Source organism: Oenanthe melanoleuca, chromosome 2, assembly GCF_029582105.1.
Source record: "Oenanthe melanoleuca isolate GR-GAL-2019-014 chromosome 2, OMel1.0, whole genome shotgun sequence".
NCBI classification, from domain to species: domain Eukaryota; kingdom Metazoa; phylum Chordata; class Aves; order Passeriformes; family Muscicapidae; genus Oenanthe; species Oenanthe melanoleuca.
In genome coordinates this window covers 47,187,214-47,206,262 of record NC_079335.1, presented here as the reverse complement: position 1 = coordinate 47,206,262, position 19,049 = coordinate 47,187,214, and the positions used below count along the sequence as shown (strand labels likewise).

Genomic DNA, 19,049 nt, shown 5'->3' with positions numbered 1-19,049 from the left:
TTATCATTCCTCCAGCAAGAAGTAGTACTGGAAGGCACAAAGCTTTGTAACGTGCAACAGCCAGGAATATCTTACTGATATAATATTTATCACAAAAATGTAATATCAATATTATTTTGAAATACCTGGAAGGAGAAAAATTAAACCAGGAGGTGCCAGTGTATTGACTATCCACAATAATTGTGATGAACAAAGACACTTAGATGCCTTAACAGTCATTCCAATGATTCTCGTAGTTGAGCAACCCAGTAATGGAGAGAATTTCATTAATGCAAGTCATTGGTTGGGCACATTGGGAAACATGGCTTAAAATTCCCATAAATCCTTATCACTAATTAACTGTAGCCACTTAGGCATTTATGGAATTTTTTATGTAAATACCTGCTTATTGTGCAGTTACAGCTATAATAAGTTAAATAAATAAAATGAGAATTTCTGATATGAAAAGGAAGGTGAACAACATCATTGTGAGAATTATAACAGCTTGTTGCAGAGAAAACCAAACTAGCTCCAAACTACCTGTCTGAGTATGGCTCTGAGAGTAGCTTCAGAACCCTTCCAAGGAGCTGGGTAAATATTCATGTGATTAGCATGCAGTGCATCCTGTGCTGCCAACAGCTGCACTCATAGCAGAGCTGACATCACCTCTGGTCCTTTGCCAGGGAGAGAAAAGGAAATTGTAGAAATAGAAAGGATAAATAATTATTTAAGAGGATTTGGCACAGTTTTGAGTGGGAGAAAATTAAAACTGTTTGGTTTAGATGAAAGATTTGTCCAGGGAAAAGAGAGAATGTGAGGAACAGATAGAGAGACTTAGGTAATCCTGTTTCATGATAAAGCAGACAAAAGGTGACAAATTTACATCAAATGTGAAAAAAAATGCAGTGTATCTATGTGAATACATCTCCTGAAGTAACTGGTCTCTGGAAGTCAGATTTGGAGGAACAAAAAACCTTCCAGGATTCAAAAACTTATTCTTGATTTATAAATATAAGATCATTTGGTCACATGGATGAGGGGGGGCCTTTTGCAGATATAAATCTGCAGAGATCTGCTTACATCAGGTGAGAATGGGATCTTCCCAAACTTAACCCAGCCACTAGCAGAATTTCCTTCAAGAGTTTTATATAAGGCTGCCAGTTCTGGGGCGACTCAGCCCTCACTAAGCATCAGTTGCAGCGTATCAACTTGGAAACTACTGCTCTTTATCTTGCTTTGGCAAATAATTGCATGTGTGGAGGAAGCAGTAGCAGTAAGGAAACTGTCCAGAAGACTTTGGGAGAAGGAGTTTGTCTTCCTCATTTTGATCTTCTCTGTGGGGACCCCTAGCACCAGCTTTTCCCCAGGCTTTGCTCTCTTCTTGAGGCTCAACAAAGAAGGCTTTGCTTCACACATTTGTGAACTTCTTTCTTTAATGAGGAGTCACTGATCAGGGATGAGTCTTTCTGTCACAGCAAAACCAAATCACAGCTATCCAGGAAAAGAATTCTCTCTTCCACAAATAAATGCGGAAGGTACTGTAGGAAGGTGGATAATGCATACCTTGCTTGCAGACCCTAAGACATTTTGGTGACCACTGCTCCCCTGCTCACCAGCTTGGTGACTACAACATTCAAATGCCAAGGAAAAGAGGCAAAAAGACAAAAGTTTTGTTGAATTCCTTTTGTAACACCAAGCAGCAAATGGTCATGTGTCAGGCATTAACTCTGCCCTTTGTACCTGCAGTTTAGGAGCTTTGTCCTCAGGGTACCCACGTGCTAATTTGCAGGGAAAACAAGCTAGATAACACCCCAGCTGACAGTACATATTCAGATTAATCACTGCCATTTTTGTTTGTTAAGAAGGGATTAGGCCTTAAAGGAAGAACAAAACTCAGAATACAAGTACAGAGTTCTTGAACTCTCCTCTCTGTATCAGAATTTGGCTTGTCCTTTTTACTGCAATATTACACTGAAAGAAGGAATTCTGCTGGCATCAGGAATTCTTTCAGTCTCTTAGCTAAGTTTCCATTAAATTTGCCTCCCACACTTATGTTTATAAAGCCCAAAACTACTTTTAAAACTTTCATTTCCTACGTCGCATTTAAATATCCTTTGTGATTTAAAACGTTACAACTACTAATCAGTGGAATAAATATGGCAAGCAAAGAAGTAACTCAATGGGAGGCAAAGTCAACACAGAACAAACCTCCAAACTAGTGGTAAAAATTACGTAGTATGTTGGAGAAACCTGAAACCAAAACATGAATGAATAACAAGGAAACCAAACATAAAGGAATAACGAGGCAAGTTTAGTATTCTTCTGCTTTGAGAAGACAAATTATTTTTTAAAACACTAATAAAGCGATCTTTAATTTTTGCACAGACTTTAATAAATTAAATTAAAAATACAAAGTTATAATTTTTCTGGCACCAGCCAGTGTCAGATTAGTCTATTGAAGATGAATGATTTTCTTGTGACTCATCCCAGTAAGGGAATGCTTGCAGCTTGAATTTCTGGTAGTTTTTATTCTCTAGTCAGTCCTTGTTTTTAAGTTTCTTGAGTAATGCCCACCATGACTTTCATCTACTTCTTTTATCTGTCTCCCAAACATAGTTTGCCTGCCATTACCCTGGGCCAACACTCCTGGTGAGATGGCACATTTTGTCATAGTGGCTTAGATGCAGACAGTCCTCACTGTTCTGGTCAACTACTTGAAATTTTGGCTTCCTTAAGAGGATCTTCCACATTTTCTACTGTGATTTTGTCAGAAAATGAGATGGCAATGCAGAGAGACCAGGCTCTGAATTATGGTGAAAGTTAACCAAAAGCAAGTTAAGACATACACAGCTTTGCCTTTTTAAGAGCAGGCAGATTGCAGGGAGCAGCAGAGTGGACTTTTGATCTGCCTGTTTGCCTTTTTCTGGAGAAGGTGGGAAGTGGCTGTTCAAGTCTGGGGCACTCACTAGAGGCTGACTTTCACTTCTGAGAGTGTTCCACATGCTCACCTACCACTGAAGGCTCCATCCAGAGATGGTGGTGGGAGCTGCTACCAAGGAAGGAAAGACATTCCCAATACCAGGACAATCAGTCCATTTGACCTCTCTTGACATCAAGAGCAACAAAACCCAGCACTGGCCTCTCACTACTCATTCTATCCCAAAATCATCCTTTCCACTTGCAGGGCAATAACAAGAAAAGCAAATAAGCTACCAATTGCTTTGGGAAGGAGTTTAGGAAGGGGATCAAGTTTTATTTATGATTTATTTGAGGCTAAGATCCCACCCCAGTATAAAGCAAATACATGCATTGGTTTATCTATGGGATGGCAGCTTAGCCCTTGAGCTAACCCTGCAGTCACATTTGCAGAGACCTCTTCTGTTTCTGCTGCTAGAGTTGGGTGGTTTGGGGGTTTTTTTCACTTTAAAGAATGAAAATACCATATGCTGTTGTGTAATTACTTCTGTACAGTTTCATTTAACTGCCAGACAGCTACTCATTGATAGGATTACTACTGTTTTCATTTGCTTTGGACTCTTCAGGGTTATATTTTAACTCAAGCTTCCAGTGTTAGATTTTATTCAACCATGAAAACATACTTGTTATATGGTAGTTTAGTTTTACAAACTTCAAATCTGAAGTACAAACTGGCATTCATTTGGACAGCAAAAGGAAGAAATTACATTTTTCATTTAATTACTGATAATATATATTCATTTGCCAACTCCAAGTGTGATGTGTAACTGGGGAGAACAGTTGAAAATTACACTAAATCTGAATTAACAAGAGCCATAGGTGATGTGACATTGCTAGTCAAGGCACAGGTTCAACAGAAACACTTGTATTAGGCCTGCTTTTTAAATACAGATGATTTCATAAGGTCCCTCTAAGTGCCCAGAGTGAGCTATGCTCTGGCAGTGATGATCTGTAGACAAAGGAGAGCACCACAGACTGAACAAGGAGCTGCCTAGAGCCAGAAGGAAAAGCCATGTCCTCACTCTCACTGCATGTGATGCATAGGTGTATACATGCATCAGTGGAGTGTCAGAAGTAGCTGAAGGACCTTTGCTGATCTGGGCTCCAGGCTGGAAGACAGCAGGGCAGGACAAACAAAGAATCAGCTCTGGCTTCATTTAGGAAAAATGGTGTATAGCATTTTGGCAAGTTTAATGGCCAGAAGAACCAGTGAAAAATTAGTGCTATAATGGGGAAAAAATGCTTTCTAAAGCAGAAGATATTGAGCAACTGTCCCTCTGAAAAAGCAAAGCCATTATTGTAGCCCAGATCTGGTGTTTAGCAAGCCATCTGTCATCATCTCAAATACAGAAAGCCACACTCTGACTGACTGCACACACAGTGTCTCTGTTTTGCTGGCTTGTTAGCAGCCTGGAAAGGAGCAGGCAGGTTATTCACCACAGGGTGTACGGCCTCTCTGAAGACCCTGAGACTTTTTCTCTGTTTTAACTCCTCAGTGCTGTTGCATCAGATAGTCTTGGTCTGTTTTTCTCATGTTGGTTTTGGGGAAGCAGCAAAAGCTTCCTATGTAACTGTGGTACCCAGAATCAGTAAAACAAATGAAGAAGTTAATAAAGAAGGAGCACCTGATAGACTACCCTTTAAAGGTCTGAGATTCATGTGGTCACTCATGAGCAGCAAAAGATCCTACATTTTCACTTCTTGTGAAAATCCAAATCTTTACATAGCAACAATTTTTATGAGACTCTTTCCCAGCTGCAGATCATTTCACAGACAGAAAGAGTCAGAGGTACCCCTACCCCACACAGGTTTACAGAGCTTCAAAACATGGGAAACACTTTATTTCTTCTGTTTGAAAGTGGGAGCTGGCACAATAACTCATGTAGCCTCTCCCAGGGTTGTTACAGACCCATTCTGCTCCCAGTGTAGCAAAAGGACTAAATAATCTCATGATGAGAAGCAATTTCTACCCCTGGTTGTGGCTTGAATACAAAAGGCTATTAGACAAAGTTTGGTGTGAAAGCTGTAGGCTACCTCTAACCTTGCAAGCATTTCGCATTTTTGCCACTGGAAGCCACCCAGGCTGTTTGTTTGTTGCTCTGCTTTTTCCATTCCCATATTAATTTCATCAAATTATTGAATGTCTCAGTGACAAGAAAAGTACTCAGGCATTACAAAATAAAGGACACATCAGTCATAAATCTGCATTTCCTCAATGACCATCCTTTCAATCTTAATGAGGCAAAATCATTTCAAGACTGTTTTGAGTGATCTGTACCATTATCAATGTTTAAATCCCCAGAAATGTTTAGTAGTTACTATCTCAGTCCTAAGTTTGCTATCCAGGTGACAACTTTTAATGATGAAGAGGCACAAGAAAAAGAAAAGTTTTTTTAAAGGAGAAATAGCTCATAGGAAAATTAAAGGAAGTCTTCTTTCACACATCTAAGCCTTTAGCAATCAGTTTTCCTTTGTCACACAGTACTGTGCTTGAAGCATGGAAATATTGTTAAAAGAAAAGAGTTTGTGAGGAAAACCCACAAAGAGGGATTTCCTCATTCAGGAGAGAGATTGCTCATGGGGAAAAAAAAAAAAGTGTTTAGGGACTGCTGGCAGACTGAAGAAGTAGAAGAATTTTGGGTACACCAGCTCATCCTTCCAACATTTCACAGAGCAACAGCAGAGTGCAATGGCAAACAAGGCAATTTTAAGGTGTTTTCTTTTTTACTGTTTGGTGTCAGTGATGTGGGGTTTTGTTTGTTTGCTTGTTTACTAGTCTTTTTTCATCATTTCCCTCTTCTGCTTTCCATAACATACTGTTCTCTCTTCCCTAGTTGTAGAAAAAATGGACAATGTGACAGGTGGCCTGGAAACATCCCACAGAAGATACACAGAAAAGCTCACAGAAGTGGAGAGTGATCTGAAGAAATTAGGTAATCTACACACAAGCAAAGCCCCTTTGTGTTACAGACCTGGGGTGTTCTCCTGGCAGATTGAGGCAGGAAATTTGTCTGAAAAATCTCTGCCTATGACAAGATACAGCACTTCCATTCCAGTTTCTCAAGTACTTGGGAAAGTACTTAAAACTAGTACAGATCAGCTCTACTTAGAAGACCATTTTAAGAATACTTCAAAATTTATAGTTCTCATTGAAGTCACTCTGAAAGCATTTATACTTAAATAAACAGACACTTAAATATTGTCCTCAGGAGAGAATCTTCTCTGAGGTAGAGATGTAAAACATAGCAGAAGCTGTTCTACAGCATAAAAGATTCTACATAAAATGAACACTTGTCACCCAGTCATCTTGATGCTGTTTTAGCATTTAGGATTCAAAACAGAAGGCCATCTTATGAGGTACACAAATAATCAGCTATTCAAAATTCTTATGTTTGAGGCAAATTAATTACTTCCATAAATTGTTTCTTGATCATCTATGGGAATAAAGAATATAGATTGTTATCTGTTTGGGTCTCCCAAGTGTTATCAAAGTTCTCAATTTTCAGGAAGATGTGAAAAAAAAACTTTCTAAATGTACATTTTTACTTTTCTCCCTTTACATAGACATATAGTTTTTTATTGTAGAAGTATTAATATACACATATATGGATGTGATTCTTGAAATATTTTTTTTTTAGTTACGTAAACCATATATTGAGACATGTATTTCTAGGAAAACTTCCTTGCTTGCAGCTTGATTATAAATTTTTACAACGTTTTTCCCTCAAAAAGGAGCTGGCTTCTAAACTATTTGCACATTGTATTTAGTTTGAAGACATGGGGTAATTCAGTGACATGTTCTTTTACTGACACAGAAGTAAATGTTGCATTTTAAAGCTCATGCAAACTTTTGGATTCTATTTGGGTTATTATATTATGCTGATTAAATTTTCATTACTTGGACCACCTTTGCTTCTTTCCTGCCCATGCATTTTTACACTCTGCTGGAAGGATGCTCAGTGAGATGCTCAGGATCATCAGTTCCTGTATAAGTAGACTTGCCATGGAGTAAGTTAGGAAAGTTCTGGACCAGTTTGAGTAGGGGACATAAAAGTAAGAGAAGTGCTGTAGGGCCAAAAGGATAAAAGCATGTGGTGAATGAAAGACAGACCTTCAGGGATTAGCTGTATGTGGACCTGGCAGTTGTCAGAGCTGTGTGAGGAACACAGTATAATTTGAGCTACAGCCAAGAGGTAAACACAGAGTCAGAGCTGAGAGGATCTGGGAGTGAGAGAAGTGGCAGGGAGATGAGCTGTGCTCAGGAAGATGTCTGTCTGCAAAAGGCTCCATAAACACTTCAGGCTGAAGTCTCACAAGCCATCATTTGACGTTTGCCATCATGACTCATTCAATCACGCCAGACAAAAGCACCACACACAGCTGTATTCACTGTAATTTATGAAAACCATACTGCTCTCTCTTGGCATCATCTGAAATTATGGACTTCAGACTGTCTAATTCATAAATATAGCTACACTTAGATGAGGACAAAAATATATGGACTGTGAGCAGGATAGTGAAGTGATTGAGGTCACGCAAGGGAGTCTTCTCTGAAATCAAGTGTTGACTGCTTATTTCCTTGGTTTCTATGTCCTGGATGATGGGCTGTGCAATCTCAAATGCTTTATCATACTTGGACTAGCTTCTAGAAGTATTCCATAGGGCAATGTAAGCACAAGCAGAGGTGTTCCTCAAATATTAAAGGTTTTGCCTTCCTCAAACTTAGAACATGAGGAAACAATAATGGCAAAATAAATGTCATTAAAAGCAATAGTAATGTATTAGAGAGAAAACCAGAAATATATCTTATCCTGACATATCTGAAGTAACCTACTGGCAAAGCTTTTGTCTCTAACCCAGATTGCTTTAAAATAAGTATGAGAACTTACTTAAAACTAAACCCAAGATTTTAAAAATTGGAACTATATGTACTAAATCACAATGAAAGTATTCTGTCTGCAATGACAAGAAAGAAGAAAACACGAACAGATAAACTTCTGAGCTTTCAGCAAAATCCAGTTTTAACTTCAAAACCTACGCTTGCTGATACCTGTTTAATGCTTTGAATTCTGTTTACCATTCAGTTTTCATTCACAATAGAGCATTACTGGACTGCATGTACTCATCTGTTTCTAACCATAGTTTTTCCCATTTGTGATGGCAGAATAACCATTTTGTTCTCCTCAGCGAGACACAAGGTCTTTATCTTTGCATTTTTTCTCTGTCTAGAGGCAGAACTTTACTTAGTTGTTTCTCTTTTCTGGAAAAGATAGTATCAAAGTTCTTCTGAACAGTTTGACAACCTGACTGCCCTTAAAATACACTGTGCTGTTTTATATGGTGTTTTAAAAAAAACCCTAAAGCCTTTCCTATTTTTTTTTTTTTCCCTGTACAACAGATGATCAAGCTGGACAAAAAGCCTTGAATACTAACACTGAACTGTCCAGCTTCAGATCTGACATTCTGGCTCTTCGTCAGCAACTTCATGACATTGCAGAGAAAACTACCAGAAACAAAGATACACTGGAGAAGCTGCAAGAGTCTGGAAATGTATTAGATGATAGACAGAACCAAATGAAAAGTGCCTTAGATAGTAACTCTTTCATGATCATCAGTGTCAATAAGACTCTTCAGGCATATACTGGGTATATCAACAATCTTCAACAAGACACAAGTAATATACAAACAAACCTTCAAAGCCAAGAGCATTCTCATAATGTGATCATCATGAGCCTGAACAACTTAAACCTGACTCAAATACAGCAAAGAAATCTTATCAGTGACTTACAGAAGTCAATGGAAGATACAAGCTCAGCTATTCTAAGAATCAGGAATGACTTTCAAAATCTGCAGCAGGTTATCCTTCAGGCCCGGAAGGACACTGACTGGCTTAAGGAGAAAGTACACAATTTGCAGGCTTTGGCTGCCAACAACTCAGCAATGGCAAAAGCCAACAATGATACACTTGAAGACATGAACAATCAGCTCAGCTCTTTCAGTGGGCAGATGGAGAACATCACCACAATTGCCCAAGCCAACGAACAAAGTCTAAAGGATCTCCAGGAACAGCATAAAGGAGATGAAAACAGAACTGCTGCCAAATTCAGCCATCTAGAAGAAAGGTTCCAGGTCTTTGAAACCGATATAGTCAATATCATCAGCAACATCAGCTACACTGCTCATCACCTACGGACACTGACGAGCAATCTCAATGAGGTCAGGACAACCTGTACGGACACCTTAAGTAAACACTCGGACGAGCTGATTTTTATGAACAGCACGCTAGCCAATATTCGCATAGACTCTGCATCTCTTAAGGTGCAACAGGATTTGATGAGATCAAGGTTAGATGTTGAAGTTGCCAATTTGTCAGTAATCATGGAAGAAATGAAGCTGGTGGATTCCAAACATGGCCAGCTCATCAAGAACTTCACTATTCTACAAGGTATGCAGCTTCCCTAATGATGTGTGTGTGCTGAATTCCTGCTTGCATGACTTCTTTAGTTCTGTGGAAGTTCATGCTGGTACAGAGTCCTGGGGATTTCCATTATTTAATCCTAAACTTTGGCAATGTACGAGTAGCTTGAATTTTCCATACTAATTTTTCTATGCCTTTTTTACATAGATAAAATGGAGATGTTATGAAAGGAGTTTCTGACTTAGCAAAATTTTATTCTGTCTGACTGACTGACTGGATCTGCTTTTGATTTAGTTTCTAAAATAAGCGAGTGAAGGTGTGGAACCTCAAGAAACCAATCCTCAGTAAGGAGGAAATGGCTAAAAAATATATGTTGGACTATTCCCAGAAAGGTCCGCCCTTGCTGAAAAACAAGTTGCTATTTCACTTTAAGCCAATTGTTAGTCTGCCAGAAAACATCCTACTTTGCTTAGTTTTTAATCCTGGGATACTTTATTTTCTCCAGAAATAAATAGCATCAGGTTTAGGGGGTTTCTCCCAGCCAAATATTATCCCAAATGAAAAGAGCACTCATATTTCCAATCAGATGTGAACCAGCACAGAACTCTAATCACAAATATAAATCCATTGCTCCAAATAAACTAAGGCTGTGTTAAAGCCCAAGATTACATGTCAGTAACCTTAACCGTTCTCATTTCAACCAGGCCTAAATTATTCCAGCTTGGAAATCTATCTCTGGAGGAGTTTGAGTTATGTAGATTGGTGCTGGGGGTGGGAAGCTATTGACAAGGGATTTGCTCATCCATGTACAGAATCCCAAATTGTTTTGTGGCTTATTGCTGTCATAGTATTGCCATTTCCTGTCGTGGGTTATTGTTCCCTGTCTCGGTAGACCTGGCCAATTTGCAACTTCTGCTCTTCCCCACAGTTGGCCTTTTGCTCATTAGCCATCATTTTGTCTCTGTTTGGCACCTCGTTATTGACAGACCAACAAGCAGGATCAGGAGGAAAAGCCCTGGGTTTAAGAGCAGAGAGGTGAGAGTAGAAGGAGAAGGGAGCATGGCACAGTGAGGGAACCACCAACACACAGGACTAGTGCAAAAACTCCTATAGAGTAGAGCACAGAGATTTGCTGGGACTGGCACCTCGGCTGGTCACCTGGGGCACGGTGTCACTGTCCAGTTCACATGACTGTGTGTATCAGAGTGTTTTCTGTATCCTGTACCTTGTGGAGGTCAAGGAAAGAACAGCAGTATATACAGGGCCTGGAAAGCAGCTGCACTATTACGAGCACTGATGAAAGCAGCTGTTAGCCCAGTTTCTGTGTTGTTAAATACCAGTGGCGCTGGTCTGAGATGTGTTAAGCCCACCCCACATGTGCTTTTTGTTTTGTTTTCTGTGCATATCCCCACTTTGCATGCTTACATTGTTTCAGGCCCTCCTGGTCCAAGGGGACCTAAAGGTGACAGAGGCCCTCAAGGTCCTCTTGGCCCCGCTGGTCTAAAAGGACAAAAAGGAGACAGAGGAGAGCCCGGACCACCAGGACCTGTGGGTGAGAAGGGCCCACCCGGGCCAGCCGGGCCACCAGGAGAAAAAGGAGGGAAAGGTTCAAGAGGATCGCCTGGCTCCAAAGGTCAGAGAGGTTCTCCTGGCAAGACAGGTCTGCCTGGGCCAAATGGAGACCCAGGGCCACCAGGGCCACCAGGCAAGGATGGTCCGCCAGGGCCTCAAGGCCCACCAGGATTCCAAGGCCTGCAGGGAACAGTGGGAAGCCCGGGGTTACCAGGACCACGAGGGATGACTGGACTGCCTGGAGTCCCTGGGCTGCCTGGTCCGAAGGGCCCACCCGGCCCACCGGGGCCACCAGGTCCAGGGATGCCAATGGCACTGCAGAGTGAGCCCACGCCCGTACCCGAGGCTAATGGTAAGCCACCGACACACTGCATGCTGTAGATGGGTTCCTCCATTTATTACTGGCCCTATTACTGCTCTGTTGAGTTACCAATAACAGGCTTAACACAAAAAAATTCACATCACAGGTTGTTCTCCCCACTGGAAGAACTACACGGAAAAGTGCTACTACTTTTCGATTGAAAGAGAAATTTTTGAAGAGGCAAAGTTGTTCTGTGAAGAGAGAGCATCACGCTTGGTTATCATCAACAACAAAGAGGAGCAGGTAATTGCCTTCTCTTGCTCTTTTTCAAGGAGGGAGTTTGAAGTTGTTTAACATATAGAAACAGCAAGATAGTGGGAAGCTGAGAGCACCATGAATTCATGTAGTGGAAGTAAACACATTTATTGACTCATTAGAATTTTGTCCACCCTCTGCCTGATCAGCAGCTTCTCCCTGTGCAGGGTAGTGCAAGCAGAAGCGATGCTGACCCTGAAGGTGGTTGAGACAGAGCAGTCAGAAAACCTGCTGAGAATTGTAGGAATTTTGAACCTTTAAAGATGGAATCCATTATGCCTTGTGTACTATCAAAATATTTTTTGCAGCAATGAATATAATTTAATTTTAAATTATCTGATTTAATACATGCAGCCTAGGACTAGTATGACCCAAAACTATCTTTATTCTAACTCTATTTTTAATACTATTTAACATGGCAGTGAGGATGTCAAGATTGACACAATTCCTTACTCTTTGGGATTTTTTCAATTTGCATCTATAAGATATTAGCTGTGACTTTATGTCAACCTAATTTTCATGCCTAGCTATCTCTGCCTCATTGCAAACACTGAAAGGGATTCTAGTCTGGGAAAGGGGTCCCAAGGCCAACTCCTGAAACATATCTTCAGCTTAGAAAAATTTCTCTGGCTCTCCCTGTTCTGGTAACAAGAGACTTATGAAACCAGTGTAGTTTATTGGCCCCAAAGACCATTGTCCTTGTTATGGACTAAGATCTTTCTTTCACAGCAATGGATAAAAAGGCAGATTTTTGGGAAAGGCAGCTTCTGGATTGGACTAACAGATTCAGAGAGGAAAACGAATGGAGATGGTTGGATGGATCCTTGCCAGTTTACACGTACGTAAACAAAAAGCAATGCTATTACTCTTGCTGATGCTTCTAAAAGCATCTAGAAATTATCTAATGAATCCAGATAGTTATAGATGCCAATAATTTAATTTGTTAGTGTGGGTGCTGGGGTTCTTTCTCTCTGCCTTCTTCATGCACAAGGATTCCTTTCCTTGCCAGGAAGAAAACTGAATGTTGAATGAAAGAATCACATAACTACGTAGAGCAGTGTTTCTTGCCAAAACTTTTGCTTCTGACTTTTATAATGAAGTTGAGATGGAAAGCACAGTTTTAATGTTTTGGTTTGAGTTTTCCTTATTTGCATTACAACTGGCTATAAATAGAGTACTCATTCTGATAAAAAATGACCAGTCTTTAGATAAAGCCCAAATCCAAGTGGAAAGCATTCAACATAAGGAAAATGCATGAAATTAGGGCGTCTATACTTTGGCCAGCTGAGAACTGAATTGGCAGCTTTCCAGGAATCCTAGGGCTACACCTAATTTGTCCTAAATGGAACAGATTGCAACCACCCAAATTTTTAATACTGAGGAGTAGACTAAAGAGTTTATAGATCTGAACATGCTGTGCTTCAGAAAAACAGGCTACACAGTCAGTCAGATGTTACGAAATGATTAGCTGTGATCTCATTGCTCTTCATTTAGATGAAAAACATGGAAAAAGTCAGATTAATTTCAAATGAGCAGTAATATTTTCCCCTTTTTCTCTTTTCCCATTTCCATCTTTCTTCCTCTTTATGGCAGCACTGTGACTGATCCTACTTAAGGTACTGCTTTTAGTAGATTTCCACTATACTGTGGTTTTAGGTGCTCTGTTGTAACCTCAGAGCTGTTGGTTACAGATTTTTGGAGTATTTCATTATTTCTGGAAAGCTGTGTGTCCTCCCAGGTGCCTGGTTGGACGCTGTGTGTCAGGCAGGCATGTTTTTTAGCTGAGCATGGACTGTGTCAGCCAGCAATCACAAGCTCCCTTCAACAACCTGTTTCTTCAGGAAAATGGAGCTTTCAAGTCCTGAGTTTGGAAGCGTTCCTCACTTGTTAAACAAAAACAGGATAAGGAAACACTTGCTGCAAGATTTTTTTACTTGCTATGCTCAATTTCGCCATCAAAGCTAATGACCTCAAAAGATGTGTGTAAATATACTATGTGCATTTCTTAAAAGTCAATAGAATTCCCTTCCCATCTGAGCACGTGTCTCTAAAACACATGGATCTTTGCTGTTCCTCCCAAGATGCCCACCTTTGGTGCAGTCAGAGGGCTGAGTGCCTTTGCAGGGAGCAAAGTACTGCCTCTTGGCAGTACCCCTGAGCCCTGTGGGCTCTTCTCAGTCCCATCTGCCAGTGGGAATGCAGTGTGCAGGTTTTGCAGGCTTGGAGCAATGCACATGGAGCATGGAGCACTCCCACTGTGTGTGCATGTACACTCAGAAACTAAAATAAAGTTCATTGGTCTAAATTTAGGTCTCTGAGTTTTGGCAGCCTGAGGCTGAATAGATTCCCTTCTCTGTAACACATCTGTTTTCCATTTTCAGCAAGAGTCATGTATTGTTTGTTTCAATGTGTATTTCCCGTTCAGAACAGATCTCATGATGTTTTCGTTAATTTCTCGTGGTGAAAACCTGCCATGTGTGCTGTGTTGTGCAATCATATCTCTTGCTTTTTTGTGGAAAGAAACTGGAAAACTGGGCAGCCTGATAACTGGAGTCACGGGCACGGGCCAGGGGAAGATTGTGCCGGGTTGATCTATGCTGGGCTCTGGAATGACTTCTACTGTGAAGATGTTAACAATTTCATTTGTGAAAAAGACATGGACAAAGGTAAGCAAGGCCCTTGGTTTGATTATCTCATCTTGCCCATAGTAAATATCCCACAGCTAGAGGTGAGATCTTGGCTAAATTCTACAGCAGTACCTTGTTGAGGAAGAGGGGGCATCACATGTAGAGCACTTGTACTCAGATCCAGATGCAAGTGCTGGATTTATTGCACTTGGAAAAGCAGCCTCGAAGCTGGCTATAGCCATGGCATCCTCAGCATCTTGACCATTTCCTGTAGGCTTTACACATGCCTAAAATTTTGGGCATGATTTGGCACATGCTCCAGATCCTACCCATGCTGGAAGTTGTCTCTATAGGGTCAGTGGCCACAGAATGGGGTAAGCTGGCCTTAGGGTGGCTCAGGAACCAGACTTCAAAAACCAAAAAGACTTTGTTTTAAAAGTTTGTGCAATAGGAGGCACTTGGCAACTGCTAAGGAGTTCTTAAAATTCCCATTGCTGCCGAGAGATGTCCCATGGGACTGAGAAGCTGGGTCCATAGGCCATAAGCATCTCATCTGTTGCAGCTGGAGTGAAGGACTCATAAACTGCCAGTGTGGCCCAGCAGTCAGCCAGGTGTTTGCCACAGGGTAAACATCTCTTTCTGTTGACACAGGCATTTCTGCAGGAGCAGAGGGCAGGTGGTTCCCATGGCTGCTTAGAGCCCGGCCCCATCGTCACAGAACCTGGTCAAAGCTGGTGTTTTTGTTCATGGTGGGGCTCTGCCTGAAATGTTATCTCCTCCATACAACCTGTTTAAACATTGCTGTGCCAAGGGTGCCTGGCTCCTGCAGTTGGAAACTTGTCGGTTGAATTTCAGTAAAGGCAGACATAAATGTCAGCTAGAGCCAAAATTACATCCCACCCATAGTCCCCTAAGACAAAACTAAGTGCTGAACAAGCTTTGTGTGTATAATTCTGTTTGGATGTCCAGAGTGAAAGACCATGTGTAAGTAACAATATGATTTAACCTGGTTTTCCTACATACATTTGTTATTTTAAGAAAACTTCAAGGTTTACAAATATTTATCCTCCAGGACTTACAGGATCAGAATATGAGTCGCTCACATTTTTTAAGTACCTTGATCTCTGTAAGTTTTCTTTTTGGAAATTTGTTTAATCTTCACAGACTTTTTACAGGATTTTGTTTTTCTCTTTGTTTTTCTTTTTTTCTCTCATACTGTAGGGCAAATTCTTGGAGTGTAATAGGCTGTGACTTTACAGATACCTTCATACTAAGGAAATTTATGTAAAGAAGAAGAAAATCCTGGGAAAGAGCAACACTGACTTCCAAAATTGAAAAAAAATATGAAAACAGAAAAAAGCAAGCACTGAAAACTGATTTAAAAGCATCAAGGAATTCAGCAGTAACTCTTCTCCAGCATCCTGCAATTATTTAAGGCCTTTCAACCCTCAGCACCAGGAAATACTGTTGGACTAATTCTGTTTTAGATTTTCTTCCCAACCAATAACCACATCCATAAACAGCTTGTGTCTTCTGAGAAAAGACATTCTGTAAATCTGAGTAAGATTGTTGGTCACTCATATAGAAAAACATATAAAGCAACTGTGTAAACAGTTGCTTCATTTGCTAAAATCCCAAATGTAGGAAAATTATACAGATACACAAATATATAGATTTTATATAAATATATATATATAGTCCAACTCTTATCAATAATATGGAATATACTTTTAAGAGCTTTTAAAACTTTGTATTTTTGTACAAAATATTTGCTTTTTACAATTGTTCTCTTTTTTACTGACTTTTTTTACAAATATAGTGCACAGGGGCCAAAGAAAACAATAAAGGTACTAATAATTCATTAAGGTTTGCTGTCAGGCCTAGCTCAGCTATAGAGAAATATTTTTCCAGTTAGAAATATTTTTACTTTCCCAGATGGTTTGTTCTGGTTAAATAACTTTTAAAGCAGATTTTAGATAGTGTTTTCCTTACTGTATGCAGTCTAGTCTGCATGTGTAACAATTAAGTTGACTAAGGACTAGATACTCATTATAGCTCTGATCACAGCCAGTGTTTCATCAGGGTACTATGGAAAGACCATTTTAATAAAAACTTCTCCCTCCCTCCCTCCCTCCCTCTCTCCCTTCCTTCCTTCCTTCCTTCCTTGACCTGCCTGCCAATCTATATTCCTTCCACTGGAAGGAATTCTATGGAAGTAAATCTCCAATATTTAATAATCATTTTGAAATGTTTCCATTCCTTCTCCCTTCTCATAAGGAATTCTACCTGAGTAGGTGCCACACATTCTGCAGGTCAAGCCCAGGTGAGAGACTTTATGAAAAGAGAAACCAAGAAACTGCACACACTGAAATATGTTTATTTTTAAGACAGATTTCAAGATTTGGTGAGAAAAACATGCCAGACTTAGAAAAGTCTAGTAAACTTGCACTTCTCCAAAGTGCTTTGTAAATCGATCTCTCTGTTTTCTTGGACCAGTACTTTTCTCCCAAACAAAGTAGAAAATAAAATATGCTGTAGAGCAGAAAGAGATTATATTATTACCCAGACAGTTTCCTCCACAGTCCCATGAGCCGTTGTCTAGGCAGTAATATTGCTTATCAGGAATTTTAAAAATTAGCAGGTTAATTCACGAGCAGAAACCTTGGCATTTGTTTCCAGTTTTTATACTCTTCTCATGGCCACATGCTCTACAATGAAGGAAGTTGTTTTGGCTTCTTGGGAAGCAGAGTTGTTTTTCCATTGCCTCCTGACCTGCCATTTACCTTGGCTGAATGCAGATAAGTTTGATGAAATACTCTAGCTCTGTTGGCAAGAGACAAGATTTTGTACTTCAGATCTTCAAATACTGTTCCTAAGATCTACCAATTAAAGACTGCTGTTTCCCTACATCTCACATTCCCTCCAGTGTTTTAAATTTCAATTATAATTTTTTTTCAAAATACACAAAATGTTACATTTGGGAATCTGTCCTGTGGGTACAAATTATATATGAGACAGAAACAACAGAAAAATTGCATCTGCTTAATTAAAAGTGAAAGGTCTGTGTATTACAGCTGCAGAAACCCTGTGTTAGCATCATGGAGGCAGGGCTTGTCTTCAGACAGTCTGAATTTTGTGAGCCTTTTCTTTTGGCTTTTTCATAAGGTTTTGAACACAACTTGATTCTGCCATGCACTGTCATGCTGTACCGAGGAGCTGTGTGTAGAGACATGCTGTAGTGTTCACATATATATTTACACATTGTTTGTGGAGATAATGTTAAACTGCTATTTTTGGATAATGAGGTACAAAACTAGTATTTTGTGTACCCAGGGAACCTCACAAACCCTGGTCAATGGAGCCTTGAAGAGCCACACTGAAGTGGAAGCACTGCTACCTTTGTTTTGAATGTTGGCTTATTTAGGTGAAATAAGCCTGTTTTGAGCATCTACCACATGAAATTACATTCTTCATACTTTTTATTGATGTGACATACTTCTAACACCAAAAGAAGTGAATGAGAAACCTCTGTTTAAGCCCAAGCTGGATTGCTTCCTTGCCCAGATTTCATCCTTCTCTTCCTTTAGCAACAGCAGTGATGGTACATACACGAGATCAGATTATCCAAGAGTTATGTAGTGTCCTCCAGTCAGAGGAATGACAAGCTGGGGACACTGAGAAATGGGACGTGACTGGGCTCACACCCTCTGTTCACACACTTGAATCAAGCACTGCAGCTGTTAGACAAAACTGGATGAAGAGGGATGCTGCAGTTGCGTGCCTGATGTGTCCAGTCATCCTCAAAATATGGCCTGAGCAGCCAGGCGTGCTGAGACAGAGCATCCTTCTGACCTAGTATTCCTGCAGGAAGGAAACAGAGGTGTCCAATGGCAACAAGGACTGAAATCACTGAGAGGACCAAGAGAGTGTTAAGACAGCTCAGGAACACGTCACAGAAAGGACAGATTGGCAGGAGTGCAAGCAGGACACTAGAATGGGCCATGAAATTGTCATAAAAGTCAGACCTGCCACTCCTTAATGGCAAAGCATCCCCATCAAATCTTTCTCTATGGTTTGAGTAATAATGCAGGTTTTATGGATAGTTTTAAGTGATAGCAAATTATTTTGTCCCAGCTTGAGTTTTTGCTTTCCTTCTTATGCATGAGTATTGTAACTTGTCATATTGAGCACACATTCCCATCATCCTTCTTGTTTTACATACAATTAAATGCAAGTTCATATACCCTGGCAAGCACTGTGACTGTTGGAAGAAAAAGAGGGAAAGGCAGAGAAGGTACAAAGTCATTGTGATTTACATTAAGTTCTGACTTTCTTAATGTCATTTCTGACTTGTTTCATTAATTTATTTGGAAATGCCTTCAGCTGATTAGAGCTTATAAATCTCAACTCTCATTTCCTTTGTTGTCTATAATTAATACTTGCAAATGTCCCAATAAAGGAATCACTAAGTGGAGACACAAAAATGAATGTTGTTAACTGTGCATATGTGTGTAACCAAGAGGGATGTGGAGATCAGAGAGATGTGGAGCCAGAACATTCATAGGTATTAAAAATCAAACTGATGAAGCTTTTTTCCATTAAAACCTTCCTTTTCACTTACACCATCCTGAATCTGAGCATGACTGGGGCTATCTTATCCTGTAATTGCAGGTTTAGTGCCTTGTTTTTGCAGCATGTAGGGGCTAGGAACATGGTTTTGAAGGTCTGATCTGAACAAGACCTTTAAGAAGGGCTGAAGCCCTTTGCTGCTTACTGTCCTAGCACACCAAGCATGTCAGATGGGCCTCCAGGTGATGGATGTCCTGAACTAAGTCACATCAGTCCCCACATTAGCTATCAT

General features: G+C 40.2%; 1 protein-coding gene across 1 annotated transcript in view; it reads left to right on the top strand.

The window, feature by feature from the left end:
* COLEC12 (collectin subfamily member 12) overlaps window positions 1-18,676 on the top strand; it is a 95,696-nt gene extending 77,020 nt beyond the window's left edge. The window contains 8 exon segments of the mRNA XM_056484714.1: window positions 5,790-5,888; window positions 8,354-9,400; window positions 10,809-11,297; window positions 11,413-11,549; window positions 12,291-12,351; window positions 12,354-12,399; window positions 14,082-14,227; window positions 15,410-18,676. Coding sequence (XP_056340689.1) covers window positions 5,790-5,888; window positions 8,354-9,400; window positions 10,809-11,297; window positions 11,413-11,549; window positions 12,291-12,351; window positions 12,354-12,399; window positions 14,082-14,227; window positions 15,410-15,429 — 2,045 coding nt within the window. The 3' untranslated portion in view covers window positions 15,430-18,676.
* Window positions 18,677-19,049: the final 373 nt, after the last annotated feature.